The following is a 19,577-nucleotide window of genomic DNA, read 5'->3' as shown; positions in this document are numbered from 1 at the left end:
CTTTCTGGTTCTACATTTCACTACTTGCCTTGCCTCCTTATCAGATGCCACCATCTGTAGTCTTTTGTCTTCTCCAATTTACCACCTCCAGCCTTTCACTATCTCCACCCTTCTCTCTCCCATTTGACTTGTTGACAATGAACTATTCCTTTCCTGAACCAACCTGTACTTTAAAATAAGATACAAAATGCTGGAGTAACTCAGCAGGTCAGCCTGTATTACTGGAGAATATGGATAAGCAACTTTTCAGGTCGAGACCCTTCTTCAGTTGACCCAAAACATCACCTATCCATATTTTCCCCCTCCCCCTCCCCTTTCACCCCATCAGCCGTCGCATACAGCACATAATCCTCTGACAGTTTCACCACCTCCAACAGGATCCCACCACTCGTAGCATCTTCCAATCTCCACCCCTTTCTGCTTTCCGCAGAGACCATTCCCTCCGCAACTAACTGGTTAACTCATCCCTTCCCACCCAAGCCACAATTTTCCAAGGCACTTTCCCCTGCAACCACAGGCCTGGGGAGAGGGGGTGCGTGGCCCGGGGCAGCGGGGAGAGGGGCATAGGAGGGGGGGAGACATTGTAGTGTGGGGGGAGGCGAGGGAGTGCCGGGGGTGGGGGGGGGGGGGGATAGTTGAGGGGTGGATAGGGCCTAGTGTGTGTGAAGTTGCGGGGAGGTTTACAATGTTTATTATTTAATGTCCCTTGTCTAGTCTGAAATAAAGTTCATCATTGGATATAAAAATCAGAAGAAATATAATTGTGTGTGTTATATGATTATGTACATCTATATCACATTCATGTATGTGTGTTCTTTCCAGCACAATCTAGTCAGTTGTATGCTTATGGAATAAAACCATCCTTAAGTTATACATCTTTTGTAAATCTTGCTCAAAACAAAGTTAATTTTGTGAAATCCTTCAATTAGATAACCCCACAGGCAGATCTCATTCCACTCTCTGGCTATTGGGAAGACCAGACCCCTTTTTATTTGTGGAGAAACAACTCCATAGAAAATAGAAAATAAGCACAAAACATTAAGTAATATTCCAGGGCTAGAGCAACTGGAATCTTCATATTGCTATTATTTTCCCAAATACTGCAGATGTGAACAGCGTGATTACATTAATGTGATTAGATGAATGAATTACAGAGTGCAAGTGTAATACTAAATCAACTCAAACACAGCATATGGGCCATTTAAAAAGAAATGATTTTAAAAACATTAAAAAAGAAAATTACCAGAGGCAAAATTTATAAACATTTTATTCTTTAACAAGAATTAACAGAATTATGAACTAACAGAATTATGAATCTAACCCAATATCACACACAAAAACTGTTCCCCCGCAACATTGATTACCCTGCGAGTCGGGTCGGGTCGGGTAGGTTCCGGTTAATACAAAATCAACTCAAACACAGCCTATGAACCATTTAAAAAGAAATGATTTAAAAAAACATTAAAAAAGACAATTACCAGTCAAATTTTATTCTTGACAAGAATTAACAGAAGTGTGAACTAACAGAATTGCACCAAAGATCCTATAGCTCTGCTATAAGATCTTTGGATTACACTGCGAGTCGGGTCGGGTCAGGTAGGTTCTGGTTACTAAAATGGGCGGGGGAAAATGCCCAGGATCCCCTCCGTAGCGTACTACACGTCAGCCCATTGCATTTCGCAGGAGTAGCCCATCTTGCTCCGCTATAGGATCTTAGGTTTGTATTACTCATTATCACCTTCCCCATTGCCAACAATGGGCCATTGTGGGCACCTTTCCTTGAACCTCATTGCTGGCTTTGATCTGCCTTTTGGTGTATCTTTCAATATTGTGAATGGAATAGGTTTGGAGGGCCAAACACGAGCAGGTGGGACTAATGTAGATGGGGCATGTTGTCGGTGTGGGCAAGTTGGGCCCAAGGGCCTGTTTCCATGCTGTATGACTACATGTAAGCAGATAAGAGTTGATATTGATATCGTGTTCGGCATAGACATTGTGGATCGAAGGGCCTATCACTGTACTGTTGTATGTTCTGTATTATTCTTGGAAGTGGTCTTGTGATTATGTCTGGTCTTTGAATAGATGAAATATTCAAATTAATGTATGGATCTGAAAACGTGATTACCTGGGTGGATAATTGCTTGTAAATCTCCAGCTCTAAAACGGCTGAATGTGGTTTAAATGCAAAGATTTTGAGTAGTATGTAAAGTGCTCATATAGAATATTTTCATGACTTCGACCTTTCTTCTGTGGTGGCCAAGTTAGCTTGTTTTAGATAATTAAAAAAAAACAATATTCCTTAATACTCTTGGGACGGTACGCCTTGATTATTGAGAAACAGAAGATGGAAATGAATTGAGCTTTGTCAAGTATTGACCATACAGAACTGGTACCCGCATTGGCTTTTGCATATTTTAAAATTTTACGTTGCAGTAAAAATAATGTTTCAATATGACAGAGTTCATTATGAAATGAATGTTGCATATTACCCTATCTCTTAATATAATCAGATTGCCAAAACCTGTATGTGCTATTGAGTTAAACAACCACTGTATGAGAATTTAATACAAGTGTTCCTGGTTTTTGTTTTATTGCACATATTTTGGAATGGCTGCCTTTGTCTACAAATGCAAATTACTAATTTGGGTTTCTGCCTTTTGTGGATCTTTGACCCTTTTTAACCGTTTCGCCTTGTGCAAAAGCAGGGGCGAAGATAGTGGGAGCAGGTGACTGATGAGACTGTCACTTTAGCCTGCACACAGGATACACATTAGTTTAAAATGCAACACTTCTCTTTTCTACCCTTCCCCCGCGTCCCCCAGATCCCCAAACTAATGCAAATATCATCAACGTGCTGTTTGGCAATTGAGCTTCAATCAGCATGGGCTTTGTTGAAGGATTGGTCGATGGGAAAAAAAGTGCAGTCACCAAAGGAAATTTAAAAGGAAAATTCAGGGTTCTTAAGCTGATAGGAGTTGGTCTCAGAAAGAGAGAAATCTAAAATCACCACGGTAAACACTAAAGCATGAAATTTCATTTCTATTGGTGTTGTTAAATTGAACCAAGTTTGGGTGTCTTTGTTGTTATTTGCCTGTGTAGCTTTTGTTTGACAAACGTGCTCAAATTCAAATGTGCAGTACCCTTTCTTTGTATAAAAAAAGTCATAAATTGGTGTCATTGGACTTGGTGCTAGAAGTTATGATTTTTTTTTTAAATGATACGTATTCTGATGCAATTAATCAATCCTGTTTTTTACTATTGTGCTGGTCAATAATTATAAATACATTATGATTTATAGTTGTAGTTTAACTATTGATATCAAGCTATTGTGGAAATTTTTTTTATTGAAGGACTTGTAAGCTTCAATTGTTTCTCAGTAGATATTGTGCTTTATTTTTAAAGAATACCTAATCTATTTTGCCAACGTTTAATTGTAACAGTTTGTAAGATTGTAACAGTTTAATAAACTTACTTTCCTTGTTAAAATTATCATATAATAAAATATTATTACTTTGGGAGAATGGTGAATATTCTCTACTGTGGATTGCAAAATTATTTTCTTTTAGCTTGTTCTTGCATAGATGTTTGACTGGAGCAGTGACGCTGTGTGTGGAATATTGATTCATGTAATAATGCTCCATACATTTAATATTCTGTACTCTTCAACTGCCTCGATTTAAATGAGAAACAATTGCTTGTCTCCTTTCATACAAAGGACAGAAAAACAACATACAATGTATGAGGAGAAAAATATAAAGTTTCACTTTGAATTTTTGACACTGCACACCATGATCCCAGTTGCGTTTTCCAAACAAACACTGGTACTGTGGCATTGCTTAAGAATTAAACAATGAATTAATTTTGTCACTTAATGTTATCATGTTTATTTTTCCTTTACTATTATTCAATAATCCTTGCCTAATTATTTAGAGGTATTGCTTCTAGTTCATCAAGCTGTTCCCTATGCTGTAATAACCTGGATATCTAGAGATACTTTATTTGTAGCCAGCAAAGATTAAAATATCAGATGACTGGAAGGTGCTTCTCCCTTTTCAAGAAGAACAACAGGGGAAAAAACTGAATAATTACAGACCTGCGAGCCGAACACTATTAGGAAATGAATGGAAACAAATCTTGAGCAGCATGATTAAAGATCACTTGCACAGACAGAACCAAATCAGAGATGGTCAACATGGCTATAATAAGGTTTATTATTATATGTACTGTGGTACAGTGAACATCTTTGTTTTGAATGCTATCCAATTACATCAGTATCAATATTCAATTTCAATATCTGAAAATTGCGTGATAATTTATACGGTAAGCGGAGGATTACTGGAGCCAGCTAACATGAGGGACGGGACAATTTAAATCAGTGGATTAGTTGAATGATCAACATTGGCAAATTGAAATTAAAATAAAACAAGATATAGCAGAGCAGCCTAATGGGAGCAGGGCTGTGTGAGGGTGAAGTGTTGTGTGGAGGGCAAGTGTGTGTTTTAGGCTCAGGAGTCTTTGTCAAGGTGGCTGAGGCAAGGAGGCTAAAAACAAAAGAGGATAAGGTTGTTGTGTGTGTGTGCTTTTTTCCTTGTTTCAGTGGAGTGGTGATGGTAGGTAAATTGATACCATAGTCCTGCAGGATGCGGGAAGTCAGGAAAACTGCTGGTGTAACTCCTTAAACCGTGTTGGGGAACTAGACCTGCAGCTGGATGACCTCTGCACCATCTGAGAGAATGAGAGCTTATTGGATAAGATTAAATAGTGAGGTGGTCATGCCCAAAGTCTAGGAAGAGAGATGGTGAGTGATCACGAGGAAGATAAATAGACCTGGAGTGCTGGTGACTATCCCCCTTCAAAATAGGTACACTCTTAGTTGAAACTGTTGGGGGAGGGGAAATGACACGTCAGAGTTGAACAGCAGTACCTAGCAGGGCTGCGGCAACGAGCCTAGCTCTTGAGGCAGAGCAGGGAAGGGTAATGTCTGGCAGAGAGATTGTGGTAGGTAACTCTTTAGTTAGGGGCAATGACGGGAGATTTTGTGGCAGCAGTCGAGGCTCCATGATGGTGTGTTGCCTCCTTTGTGTCAGAGTCCAGGATGTTTCGGAACAGCTGCATAACATTCTCGAAAGGGGGGGTGCAGGGGGACAGAACCCAATGTGGAATCGAGGCAGGTGAGAGACTGGAAGTTGGTATGGGTGGTAATGAACGAAAGTTCAGTGGACAGATGGTAGGAAGCGAGGAAAGCATGTTGGTTTGAATTGTACTTATTTTATTGTGAGAATGACGGAAAAGGCAGATGAACTCAGCGTAGATAGGTACGTGCGACTGGGATGTTGTAGCCAGAACAGAACCTGGTAAAGAGATGAACAGGACATGCAGCTTAATGTTCTAGGGTACAGATGCTTCAGGAGAAGGAGAAGTGGGGTAAAAGAGGGGGTGTTGCTTTATTGATTGACGATGTCACTGCAGTGGTCAGAGATGACATTGATGGCTTTATGGGTAAGTGAGGGTTTATGCGGGACTAATCAGATTGTCAGAGTAGGGGATTTTAGCTCTCCCAATATTGAGTGGGATTGTCATAGTGGAAAAGGTTTAGACGGGGTAGAATTTGTCGGGTGTTCAGGAAAGTTTCACCCAGAGAGTTGTGAATCTGTGGAATTCTCTGCCACAGAAGGCAGTGGCGGCCAATTCACTGGATGTTTTCCAGAGAGAGTTAGATTTAGCACTTAGGGCGAAGGGAATCAAGGGATATGGGGAATAAGTCGGAACGGGTTACTGATTTTGGATGATCAGCCATGATCATATTGAATGGTGTTGCTGGCTCGAAGGTGCAGAATGGCTTACTCCACCTATTTTCTATGTTTCCGATGGCAATATGTAGAGGCACTACATGAGAGAGTGCAACACTTGATCTAGCCTTAGGAAATTGGGAGGGGAAAGTGGCTGAAGTGTTCGTTGGTGAGCTCTTTGGGACCAGCGACCACTGTTCTATTAGCTTCAATATAGTTATGGATAAAGACAGGGCAGGCCTGTGAGTTAAATTTCTAAATTGCGGCAAAGCCAATTTAGACAGGTATTAGACAGGAACTCGCTCAAGTTGATTGGAGCAGGCTGTATGCAGGAAAAGGAATGTCTGGAAAGTGGGATGTTTTTAAAAGTGTGCTGACAGCAGTTCAGGGCATGCATGTTCCTGTTACAGCGAAGGGCAGGGCATCATAAGCTTGGTTGACAGGAGAAATTGAGGCTCTGGTCAAGAATAGGAAGGAGCATGGAACAGGTATAGGTAGCTGGGATCAAGCGTTTCCCTGGACGAGTTTTGGGAACTGAGGAGGATGCTGAAGAAGGAAATTGGGAGGGCGAAAAGGGGGCAGGAGAAGGCTGGAAGATAATATTAAGGTTAATCGAAGGAGATTTTATGTACATTAAGGGAGAAAAGGTAACCAGGGAGAGAAATGGGGCCCTCAGGAATCAAAGAGGTTATCTCTGTGGAGATGGGAAGGTCCTCAACGAGTGTTTCTCCTCTCTTCTTACCGAGAAAGACATGAGGACCGGGGAATTTGAGGCTATCAATGGAAGTGTCTTGAGGGTAGTCAGTATTACGTTTGAGGAAGTGCTAAACGTCCTAATGTGTCTGAAGGTAGACCAATCTCCCATGTCTGATCGGATATATCCGAGGAAGCTGTGGGCAGCTAGAGGGGAAATTGCAGGATGAGATTTGAGTTAAATATGTTGTGCCTCTATTAAGAAGGCCTGTAAGGAAACGCCTAAGAAGTCAAGGCCAGTCAGTCTAACATCTGTGGTCGGAAAGTTATTGGAGAGTATTCTGAGTATTCTAAATGCATTTCATTTAGATAAACAAGAGCTGATCAGGGATAGTCAGCACGGTTTTGTATTACCTGATCTGCTGAGTTCCTCCAACCTTTTGATTTTTGGTCAACTTTCCAACCTGCAGTTACTTGTGCCTTGGATTTATTATTGGCTGAAGTCCTAGAAACAGCTGTACTGATAAATATTCCTGCTACTTCTTCCCTCCAACACTAATTTCGTAAAATTGTACTTTGTTTATTTGTAGACCTGACTTACTCAATTTGGTGTTCAAGGTTAGATTTTTGTGTGAATTGTTGCTGATAATGACTTCTATTCAAGGAAAAAATATGGATATTTCTTGTAGTTTTTTATTTTACTTTGTGCTCTGTTTACCTAGATTTTGTTTCTCCTCTTGTATAATGTTATTTCAATAATGCAATGGTATCAACCCATATTGTGAGACCCTGGGTGGGGCTTGTCAATTACTGCTGCATTGAACTTTAGCAAATAGTGCTTATTTGAGAATTATTTGTGAATTTTAACCTTGTACTATTTAAATGTGATAAGTCTGCTCTTGAAGGGTAAAGGAAGCAGGTGTACTGCAAATGTTACATGCATGCATGATCCTGTTACAGCGAAGGGCAGGGCATCATAAGCTACATGCAATTCGGACAAAGGCATGTAAAAGTAATCCTGTCATTTTATTTTCTGCTTTGCCAGGGATGATGTTGGATTGCTATACTAACTACCAAAGGCTGTCATACAATCAATTTATGTGAGAGCTGGCTCTTCCAAAGAGGAAAGGATGGTCTTTTGCATATAATAAAAAAATGTACAGCACCAGAGCTTTTCCATGTGCTCTGCGTTCTTTCTGCTTTGACAACTATGGGAAAATAATAGCAAGATCACCAGATGGAAGATGATAACCATATAACAATTACAGCACGGAAACAGGCCATCCCGGCCCTTCTAGTCCGTGCCGAACACTTACTCTCACCTAGTCCCATCTACCTGCACTCAGACCATAACCCTCCATTCCTTTCACGCCCATATACCTATCCAATTTATTTTTAAATGATAAAATCGAACCTGCCTCTTCCACTGGAAGCTCATTCCACACAGCTACCACTCTCTGAGTAAAGAAGTTCCCCCTCATGTTACCCCTAAACGTTTGTCCCTTAATTCTCAAATCATGTCTTGTTTGAATCTTCACTACTCTCAATGGAAAAAGCTTATCCACGTCAACTCTGTCTATCCTTCTCATAATTTTAAAGACCTCTATCAAGTCCCCCCTTAACCTTCTGCTCTCCAAAGAATAAAGACCTATCTTGTTCAACCTTTTTCTGTAACTTAGGTGCTGAAACCCAGGCAACATTCTAGTAAATCTCCTCTGTACTCTGTATTTTGTTGACATCTTTCCTATAATTTTGCGACCAAAATTGCACACTATATTCCAGAATTGGCCTCATCAATGCCTTGTACAATTTTAACATTACATTCCAACTTCTATACTCAATGCTTTGATTTATAAAGGCCAGCACACCAAAAGCTTTCTTTACCACCCTGTCTACATGAGATTCCACCTTCAGGGAACTATGCACAGTTATTCCTAGATCCCTCTGTTCTCTATGATGAGCAATATTATATAGCAAATTATGATTTGGCAATTTCTGCCTGAAGGTGCAGAGAATTAAATTCAGCAGTAACTTTCATCAGAAAAGTGGATGTAGGAAACTACTGGAAGCCAAGGGGAACAGCAGAGGTGGTCGTAGTTGGGCAGATCTATCTTCGTAATTTCAAAATGCCACCCTGATGGTCAAGTACTTTGATTATAGTATCGGAGATCAATTGCTGGAGTCATTTGGATAAGATATGATTAATGTTTCAGATTAACTTAATATCCTCTGAGCAAATTTGACCAGCCAAGTGTTTCTAGTATTTACTGTTTTTGTCGGTATCATCAACTGCCATATTATGATACGGGCATGAAAGATCACAATGGCAGATGGTGTTGATAAAGAGTGAATTGACTATCAGTGAATTTAATTTTCAGACCTTAAAAGTTGATTTCTTAAATAGGTAATGAATGGAAATTGTCTAATTCAAAAGGGAGGAACAACAAGGATAACAATCTAACACCATTTGAATAAAATAAGTAAATTATATCTCATATTTTATTTTTTGTTAATGTAATATTGTTTAATAGGATTAATTGAACTAGGAGATAAAATACAATTAAAATTGGGAGTTTTAACTGCCTGTAGTTTCCTGACAATAAAACTGGTGGCTTGGAGATCTTTCTGGTCCTTTTATTTCCTAATTATATAATAATTCTGACTTCAGGATGTCTGAATATGCTGAGCAACTAATTAACCAACTTTTAAAGAACAATCACTGTGTGGATTTAGAACATTATGCTTGTTCATCAGGAATTGTCTTTGTTTGTATGGCTGTGGAAACGGAATTTCGTTTGAGCCTCACTGAGGCTCAAATGACAATAAATTGTATTGTATTGTATTGTATTCTGCCAGCAACAATAAGAAATGTTTTATTACATTTCAATAACGATTTCTGATACTCTGTTTCATTATTGTGGTTGAGGTATAAACCTTTCTTCCAAGAATATCCTGTTCTTAAGATACAGTGCCCTCCATAATGTTTGGGACAAAGACCCATCATTTTGATCTGGTATTTTGTTGGTTCACATGCTTGATCAATGGTGTTTTATCATTAATGTTTCGTGTTTTCTGAGTCATTCGTAACTGTCACTGTATGTCATGTTGTTACTTGTGGGCGGAGCACCAAGGCAAATTCCTTGTATATGAATACTTGGCCAATAAACTTACTTACTTATTTATTTGCCTCTGTACTCCACAATTTGAGATTTGTAATAGAAAAAAATCACGTGGTTAAACTGCAAAAGGGTATTTTTATACATTTTAGTTTCACCATGTAGAAATTACAGCTGTGTTTATACATAGTCCCCCCACATTTCAGGGCACCATAATGTTTGGGACACATGGCTTCACAGGCGTTTGTATTTGCTCAGGTGTGTTTAAATGCCTCCTTAATGCAGGTATAAGAGAGCTCTCAGCACCTAGTCTTTCCTCCATTCTTTCTATCACCTTTGGAAACTTTTATTGCTGTTTACAACATGAGGACCCAAGTTGGCCAATGAAAGTCAAAGAAGCCATTATGAGACTGAGAAACAAGAATAAAACTGTTAGAGATATCAGCCAAACCTAAGGCTTCCAAAATCAACTGTTTGGAACATCATTAAGAAGAAAGAGAGCACTGGTGAGCTTACTAATTGCAAAGGGACTGGCAGGCCAAGGAAGACCTCCACAGCTGATGACAAAATAATTATCTCTATAATAAAGAAAAATCCTCAAACACCTGTCCGAGTTCAGAAACACTCTTCAGGAGTCGGATGTAGATTTGTCAATGACCACTGCCTGCAGAAGACTTCATGAACAGAAATACAGAGGCTACACTGCAATATGTAAACCACTGGTTAACTGAAAAAATAGGATGGTCAGGTTACAGTTTGCCAAGAAGTACTTAAAAGAGCAACCACAGTTCTGAAAAAAAGGTCTTGTGGACAGATGAGACGAAGATTAACTTATATCAGAGTGATGGCAAGAGCAAAGTATGGAGGAGAAAAGGAACTGCCCAAGATCCAAAGCATATCACCTCGTCTGTTACACACGGTGGTGGGGGTGTTATGGCCTGGGCATGTATGGCATCTGAAAGTACTGACTCACTTATCTTTATTGATGATACAACTGCTGATGGTAGTAGCATAATGAATTCTGAAGTGTATAGACACATCCAATCTGCTCAAGTTCGAACAAATGCCTCAAAACTCATTGGCCGACGGTTCATTCTACAGCAAGACAATGATCCAAAACATACTTCTAAAGCTACAAAGGAGTTTTTCAAAGCTTAAAAAATGGTCAATTCTTGAGTGGCCAAGTCAATCACCCGATCTGAACCCAATTGAGCATGCCTTTAAGATACTGAAGAGAAAACTGAAGGGGACTAGCCCCCAAAACAAGCATAAGCTAAAGATGGATGCAATACAGGCCTGGCAGAGCATCACCAGAGAAGACGCCCATCAACTGCTGATATTCATGAATCGCAGACTTCAAGCAGTCATTGCATGCAAAGGATATGCAAAAAAAATACTAAACATGATTACTATCATTTACATGACATTGATGTGTCCCAAACATTATGGTGCCCTGAAATGGGGGGACTATGTATAAGCACTGCTGTAATTTCTACATAATGATACCAAAATGTATACAAATGGCCTTTATTGAAATCTGACAATGTGCATTTTAACCACATGTGATTTTTTTTTTTTAATTACAAATCTCAAATTGTGGAGTACAGAGGCAAATAAATAAATGATGGGTCTTTGTCACAAATATTATGGAGGGCACTATATGTGCAATATTAAAATGTCAGTCCAGATTGTATTTGCATCTCTGGAGTGGAGATCAAATTTATGACTGGGAAGTGAGCATGTGATCATTGATGTCAAGCTGACACAAGCATTGTTAGACAAATGGATGGAGGTCAATCTAGCTAGATTGTGAAGGAAAATATGGTTAGTTTCTTGACCCAATAGGAATATATTAGTGTTAATATTTGAAGTATTTCAGTTAAGATGTTCACTTATTTTAAATGTTCTGCTTATTCACAGTTTCTATTCCAAAGAATATTCCTGCAACTCCATCAACTCCTTCCAGATTGACTAAAAGGACGATGCAGCTACCACAGAAACCTAATGAGATGCCAACACAGAAGGGGCGTAAAAGCATTCGAGGCAAACAACCTGGGCATTCCCCTTCAAAAAAGACCATACCATTGCAAATTAATTCATCACCTAAATCTGTTTCTGGTGCTGATCGAATCAAACCAACGAAAAGAGGAGCAAAGCCTGGAGTGAAGGTTTGTTCAGACACCTCTACCAAAATTCTTCATTTTATAAATGTAGTACACCAAACCCAAAGTATGTGTTATATATATATTGTAAAAGACAAAAGGTGCTAGCGGCATTCATATGTATTTGTCATATTTGTACATGATGTTCAGTAATTTTTTTGGATGTTATCTTTTTTGTCAAGTAAAAGGAATGAGATTCCATATTTGTACAAGTAAATACTTCAAAGCCAGAAAGTTTTGCCATTAAGATTTTAGATTTACTTGCCCATGAATACACCAGCTATAACTCATTTTTGTAATGTTCAATGTATTTCTTTATAAGAGCAATGATATAATGACTTTTCATATATTTTCATGCTGTCTCTGAACAATATTATGTAGCAAAATTTGGAAGTGCAGAATATCTCTGATATTAACTTCCTGATGTCTGCATTTCTCCAGAAGGAAACAATTCCAACAATCCTCACGGCCTCTTGAGGTGGGGCAATAAAAGGTGATCAGTGACAATCTTGTCCTGCAAACTCTTTTCTTTAAAACAAAAGCTGGATGCCACTGTCTGACATACCAAAATAATGATGAACATTAATATCCTCTATTACTCGAGTCTCAATGACTGAGCCTTTACATCAGGCAAACTATATTGAATTACTTATAAAAGCTGCCATTGTTCCCTTTATAACTGGACATGGTTCAATTTTAGACATAAACTTCTTTACTAATCACTTTGCTGCTTACATTTATTAAAATTCAGTTCTTCAAATATTATTCTGTTGGTAAGAGAGTCAACAGTTGTATCATAAAATTGTTCAGAAAGGAATTTCTGAAAGATATATAATGGAAAGAAGAGCTTTGCTTTGGCTTTAACCAAAGCATAATCTGACTTTATCGGCCTTTATCTTGCACCATATGTTGTACCCTTTATCTGTGCACTGTGGATTGCTTGATCCACTGGTGATATCATCAAGCAGAAAAAAAATTAGGGATGCGTGTAGCAAAGGTACAGTGGTTATCGTGGGCGACTTTAATCTACATGTAGATTGGGCCAACCAAATTGGTAACACTGCTGAGGAAGAGGATTTTCTGGAATGTATACGGGATGGGTTTTTAAACCAATATGTAGAGGAACCGACTAGAGGGCAGGCCATCATTGACTGGGTATTGTGCAGTAAGGAAGAATTAGTTAGCGATCTTGTTGTGTAAGGCCCCTTGGGCAACAGTGACCATAATATGGTGGAATTCTGCATTAGTATGGAGAGTGACACAGTTAATTCAGAGACTAGGGTCCTGAACTTGAATAAAGGAGACTTTGAAGGTATGAGACGAGAATTGGCTAGGATAGGCGGGCAAATTATACTTAAAGGGTTAATGGTGGAGATGCATTGGCAAAGATTTAAAGACCGCAAGGATGAACTCCAGAAATTGTTCATCCCTGTCTGGCAAATACATAAAACTGCGAAGGCGGCTCAACTGTGGCGGACGAGGGAAGTCAAGGATAGTGGTAAATCGAAGGAAGAGGCATATAAATTGGCCAGAAGAAGCAGCAAACCAGAGGACTAGGCAAAATTTAGAACTCAAACAGAGGAGGCCAAAGGGGTTAATTAAGAGGGGGAAAAAGAGCATGAAAGAAAGCTTGCGGAGAATATAAAATCTGACTAAAAGCTTCTTTAGATATGTAAACGGGAAAAGATTAGTGAAGACGAATGTAGGTCCCTTACAGTCAGAGATAGGTGAATTTATAATTGGAAACGAGGAAATGGCAGAACAGTTAAGCGAGTACTTTGGTTCTGTCTTCACTAAGGAAGACACAAACAATCTCCCTAAAATACCAAGGGGACCGAGGATCTAGTGGTAGGGAAGAACCGAACGGAATCCACATTAGTCAGAAAATGGTGTTGGGTAAACTGTTGGGACTAATCTTTTGGAATTTTTTGAGGATGTAACAAGCAGAATGGATAAGGGAGAGTCAGTGGATGTGGCGTATCTGGACTTTCAAAAACCCTTTGACAAGGTCCCACACGAAGAGATTAGTGTGCAAAATTAAAGCACATGGTATTGGGGATAGGTTATTGACATGGATAGAGAACTGTTTGGTAGACAGGAAGCAAAGAGTAGGAATTAACGGGTCCTTCTCAGAATGGCAGGCAGTGACTAGTAGGGTGGCACAAGTCTTGGTGCTGGGACCCCAGTTATTTACAATATATATTAACGATTTGGACAAGGGAATTAAATGTAACCTCTAAATTTGCGGATGACACAAAGCTGGGTGGCAGTGTGAGCTGCGAGGAGGCTGTAGGGTGACTTGGATAGGTTGGATGAGTGGGCAGAAGCATGGCAGATGCAATATAATGTGGATAAATGTGAGTATCCACTTTGGTGGCAAGAACAGGAAGGCAGATTATTATTTCAATGGTGTCAGATTCGGAGAAGGTGAGGTGCAACGAGACCTGGGTGTGCTTGTATCTCAGTCATTGAAAGTAAGTGCGCAGGTACAGCAGGCAGTGAAGATAGCTAATGTCATGTTGGCCTACATTGCAAAAGGATTTGAATTTAGGAGCAAGGAGGTCCTACTGCAATTGTGCAGGGCCCTGGTGAGACCTCACTTGGAGTATTGTGTGCAATTTTGGTCTCCTAATTTGAGGAAGGACATTATTGCTATTGAGGGAGTGCAGTGTAGGTTCACCATGTTAATTCCCTGGATGGCGGGACTAACGTATGATGAAAAAATGGGTCGACTGGGCTTGTGTTCACTGGAATTTAGAAGGATGAGAGGGTATCTTATAGAAACATAACATTCTTAGTGGATTGGACAGGGTAGAAGCAGGAAAAATGTTCCCGATATTGGATTCCAGAACCAGGGATCAAAGTTTAAGAATAAGGGGTAGGTCATTTAGGACTGAGATGAGGAAAAACTTTTTCACCCAGAGAGAATCTGTGGAATTCTCTGCCACAGAAGGCAGTGGAGGCCAATTCACTGGATGGTTTCAAGAAAGAGTTAGATTTAACTCTTAGGGCTAAGGGAATCAAGGGATATGGGGGAGAAAGCCGGAACAGGGTACTGATTTTGGATGATCAGCCATGATCTTAAGGAAGTGGCTCTAGAAATCGTGGACGCATTGGTGATCATTTTCCAATGTTCTATAGATTCAGGATCAGTGCCTGTGGATTGGATTGTAGCTAATATTATCCCACTTTTTAAGAAACGCGGGAGAGAGAAAACAGGGAATTAGCCAGTTAGCCTGACATCGGTGGTGGGGAAGGTGCTGGAGTCAATCATAAAAGATGAAATAGCGGCACATTTGGATAGAAATAACAGGATCGGTCCGAGTCAGCATGGATTTACGAAGGGGAAATCCTGCTTGACTTCTGGAATTTTTTGAGGATGTAACTAGGAAAATGGACAAGGGAGAGCCAGTGGATGTCGTGTACCTGGACTTTCAGAAAGCATTTCTCATTTGATAAGGTCCCACATAGGAGATTAGTTGGCAAAATTAGGGCATATGGTATTGGGGTAGAGTGCTGACATGGATAGAAATTGATTGGCAGACAGGAAACAAAGAGTAGGGATTAACGGATCCCTTTTAGAATGGCAGGCAGTGACTAGTGGGTACAGCAAGGCTCGGTGCTGGGACCGCAGCTATTTACAATATACATCAATGATTTTGATGTAGGGATTCAAAGTAACATTAGCAAATTTACAGATGACACAAAGCTGGGTGGCAGTGTGAACTGTGAGGAGGATGCTATGAGAATGCAGGGCGACTTGGACAGGTTGGGTGAGTGGGCAAATGCAGTTTAATGTGGATAAATATGAGGTTATCCACTTTGGTAGCAAAAACCGAAAGGCAGATTATTATCTAAATAGTGTAAAGTTGGGAAAAGGGGAAGTACAATGGGATCTGGGGGTCCTTGTTCATCAGTCAATGAAAGTAAGCATGCAGGTACAGCAGGCAGTGATGAAAGTGAATGGCATGTTGGCCTTCATAACAAGTGGAGTTGAGTATAGGAGCAAAGAGGTCCTTCTGCAGTTGTATAGGGCCCTAGTGAGACCACACCTGGAGTATTGTGTGCAGTTTGGGTCCCCTAATTTGAGGAAGAACATTATTGCCATTGTGGGAGTGCAGCGTAGGTTTACAAGGTTAATTCCTGGGATGGCGGGACTGTCATGTGCTGAGATAATGGAGCGGCTGGGCTTGTATACTCTGAAGTTTAGAAGGATGAGAAGGGATCTTATTGAAACATATAAGGTTATTAAGGGTTTGGACAAGCTAGAGGCAGGAAACATGTTCCCGATGTTGGGGGAGTCCAGAACCAGGGGCCACTGTTTAAGAATAAGGGATAAGCCTTAGAACGGAGATGAGGAAACACTTTTTCACACAGAGCGTTGTGAGTCTGGAATTCTCTCCCTCAGAGGGCGGTGTAGGCCGGTTCTCTGGATACTTTCAAGAGATAGCTCGATAGAGCTCTTAAAGAAAACAGTCAGGGGATATGGGGAGAAGGCAGGAACAGGGTATTGATTGGGGATGATCAGCCATGATCACATTGATTGGCGGTGCAGGCTCGAAGGGCCAAATGGCCTACTCCTGCACCTATTGTCTATTGATCATATTGAATGGCGTTGCTGGTTCAAAGGGCTGGATGGCCTCCTAGACCTATTTTCTATGTTTCTATGATTGTTATCGTGTATAGTCTATTTGACTGGATAGCGTGCAAACAAAAGCCTTTCATGTGTGAGCAGAGAGGGGTTTAAAATGAGGGTAGAAGCAATAGGTAGCAAGGTGAAAAGTAAAAGTGGCATCAGACAAATCCAGGGCAAAAACCAAAAAGGGCCACTTTTCAACCTAATTGTATAAGGGTAAGAGTGTTGTAAAAACAAGCCTGAAGGCTTTGTGTCTCAATGCAAGGAGCATTCGTAATAAGGTGATTGAGTTGAATGTGCAGATAGCTATTATTGACTATGATATAGTTGGGATCGCGGAGACATGGCTCCAGGGTGACCAAGGCTGGGAGCTGAACATCCAGCGATATTCAATATTCAGGAGGGATAGATAGAAAGGAAAAGGAGGTGGGGTAGCATTGCTGGTTAGAGAGGAGATTAACACAATAGAAAGGAAGGACATTAGCTTGGAGGATGTGGAATCAATATGGGTAGAGCTGCGAAACACTGAGGGGCAGAAAACGCTAGTGGGAGTTGTGTACGGGCCACCTAACAGTAGTAGTGGAGTTGGGGATGGCATCAAACACGAAATTACAAATGCGTGCAACAAAGGTAAAACAGTTATAATGGGTGACTTCAATCTACATATCGATTGGGTGAATCAAATTGGCAGGGGTCCTGAGGAAGAGGATTTCTTGGAATGTATGCGGGATAGTTTTCATAACCAACATGTAGAGGAACCAACGAGAGAGCAGGCTATTCTAGACTGGGTATTGAGGAATGAGGAAGGGTTAGTTAGCAGTCTTGTTGTGCGTGGCCCCTTGGGCAAGAGTGACCATAATATGGTTGAGTTCTTCATTAGGATGGAAAGTGACATAATTAATTCAGAAACAAGGGTTCTGAACTTAAAGAAAGGTAACTGAGGGTATGAGATGTGAATTGGCCAAGATAGACTGGCAATTGATTCTTAAAGGGTTGATGGTGGATATGCAATGGAAGGCATTTAAAGGCTGCATGGATGAACTACAACAATTGGTCATCCCAGTTTGGCAAAAGAACAAATCGGGGAAGGTAGTGCATCCGTGGATAACAAGGGATATCTGGGATAGTATCAAAACAAAAGATGAAGCATACAAATTAGCCAGAAAAAGCAGCCTACCAGAGGACTGGGAGAGATTTGGAGTCCAGCAGAGGAGGACAAAGGGCTTAATTAGGAAAGGGAAAATAGATTATGAAAGAAAACTGGCAGGGAACATAAAAACTGACTGCAAAAGTTTTTATAGATATGTGAAGAGAAAAAGATTAGTCAAAACAAATGTAGGTCTCTTGCAGTCAGAAACAGGTGAATTGATCATGGGGAACAAGGACATGGCAGACCAATTGAATAACTACTTTGGTTCTGTCTTCACTAAGGAAGACTTAAATAATCTGCCGGAAATAGCAGGGGACCGGGGTTAAATAAGATGGAGGAACTGAGTGAAATCCAGGTTAGCCAGGAAGTGGTGTTAGATAAATTGAATGGATTAAAGGCCGATAAATCCCCAGGGCCACATAGTCTGCATCCCAGAGTACTTAAGGAAGTAGCCACGGAAATAGTGGATGCATTAGTGATAATATTTCTAAACTCTTTAGATTCTGGAGTAGTTCCTGAGGATTGGAGGGTAGCTAATGTAACCCCACTTTTTAAAAAGGGAGGGAGAGAGAAAACGGGGAATTACAGACCAGTTAGTCTAACATCGGTAGTGGGGAAACGGCTAGAGTCAGTTATTAAAGATGGGATAGCAGCACATTTGGAAAGTAGTGAAATCATTGGACAAAGTCAGCATGGATTTATGAAAGGTAAATCATGTCTGACGAATCTTATAGAATTTTTCGACGATGTAACTAGTGGAGTGGATAAGGGAGAACCAGTGGATGTGTTATATCTGGACTTTCAGAAGGCTTTCGACAAGGTCCCACATAAGAGATTAGTATACAAACTTAAAGCACATGGTATTGGGGGTTCAGTATTGATGTAGATAGAGAACTGGCTGGCAGGCAGGAAGCAAAGAGTAGGAGTAAACGGGTCCTTTTCAGGATGGCAGGCAGTGGGGTACCGCAAGGCTCAGTGCTGGGACCCCAGCTATTTACAATATATATTAATGATTTGGACGAGGGAATTGAATGCAAAATCTCCAACTTTGCCAATGACACGAAGCTGGGGGGCAGTGTTAGCTGTGAGGAGGATGCTAGGAGGCTGCAAGGTGACTTGGATAGGCTGGATGAGTGGGCAAATGCATGGCAGATGCAGTATAATGTGGATAAATGTGAGGTTATCCACTTTGGTGGCAAAAACAGGAAAGTAGACTATTATCTGAATGGTGGGCGATTAGGAAAAGGGGAGATGCAACGAGACCTGGGTGTCATGGTTCACCAGTCATTGAAAGTAGGCATGCAGGTGCAGCAGGCAGTGAAGAAAGCGAATGGCATGTTTGCATTCATAGTAAAAGGATTTTAGTATAATAATAATAATAATAAATTGTATTTATGGGCGCCTTTCAAGAGTCTCAAGGACACCTTACAAAAATTGAGCATGTAGAGGAAAAACATGTAAGGGGAATGAAATAAATAGTAGAGACATGACTAGTATAGGAGCAGGGAGGTTCTACTGCAGTTGTACAGGGTCTTGGTGAGACCACACCTGGAGTATTGCGTACAGTTTTGGTCTCCTAATCTGAGGAAGGACATTCTTGCCATAGAGGGAGTACAGAGAAGGTTCACCAGACTGATTCATGGGATGTCAGGACTTTCATATGAAGAAAGACTGGATAGACTTGGCTTGTACTCGCTAGAATTTAGAAGATTGAGAGGGAATCTTATAGAAACTTACAACATTCTTAAGGGGTTGGACAGGCTAGATGCAGGAAGATTGTTCCCGATGTTGGGGAAGTCCAGAACAAGGGGTCACAATTTAAGGATAAAGGGGAATCTTTTGGAACTGAGATAAGAAAAAAATTGTTTACACTGAGTGGTGAATCTGTGGAATTCTCTGCCACAGAATGTAGTTGAGGCCAGTTAATTGGCTATATTTAAGAGGGAGTTAGATGTGGCCCTTGTGGCTAAAGGGATCAGGGGGTATGGAGAGAAGGCAGGTACAGGACACTGAGTTGGATGATCAGCCATG

At 40.5% G+C, this 19,577-nt stretch overlaps 1 protein-coding gene across 6 annotated transcripts in view; it reads left to right on the top strand.

Moving 5' to 3' along the window:
* Positions 1–19,577, top strand: part of scml2 (Scm polycomb group protein like 2) — a 126,799-nt gene that overhangs the window by 76,707 nt on the left and 30,515 nt on the right. For all 6 annotated transcript variants that reach the window (XM_033032757.1, XM_033032754.1, XM_033032753.1 and 3 more), the window contains one exon: positions 11,519–11,766. In XM_033032757.1, coding sequence (XP_032888648.1) covers positions 11,519–11,766 — 248 coding nt within the window. The remainder of the gene's footprint in view (positions 1–11,518; positions 11,767–19,577) is intronic.

This window comes from Amblyraja radiata, chromosome 14 (assembly GCF_010909765.2).
Source record: "Amblyraja radiata isolate CabotCenter1 chromosome 14, sAmbRad1.1.pri, whole genome shotgun sequence".
Classification (NCBI taxonomy): domain Eukaryota; kingdom Metazoa; phylum Chordata; class Chondrichthyes; order Rajiformes; family Rajidae; genus Amblyraja; species Amblyraja radiata.
Note: the sequence above shows the minus strand (reverse complement) of the source record. Positions and strands in the feature narration are given on the sequence as shown.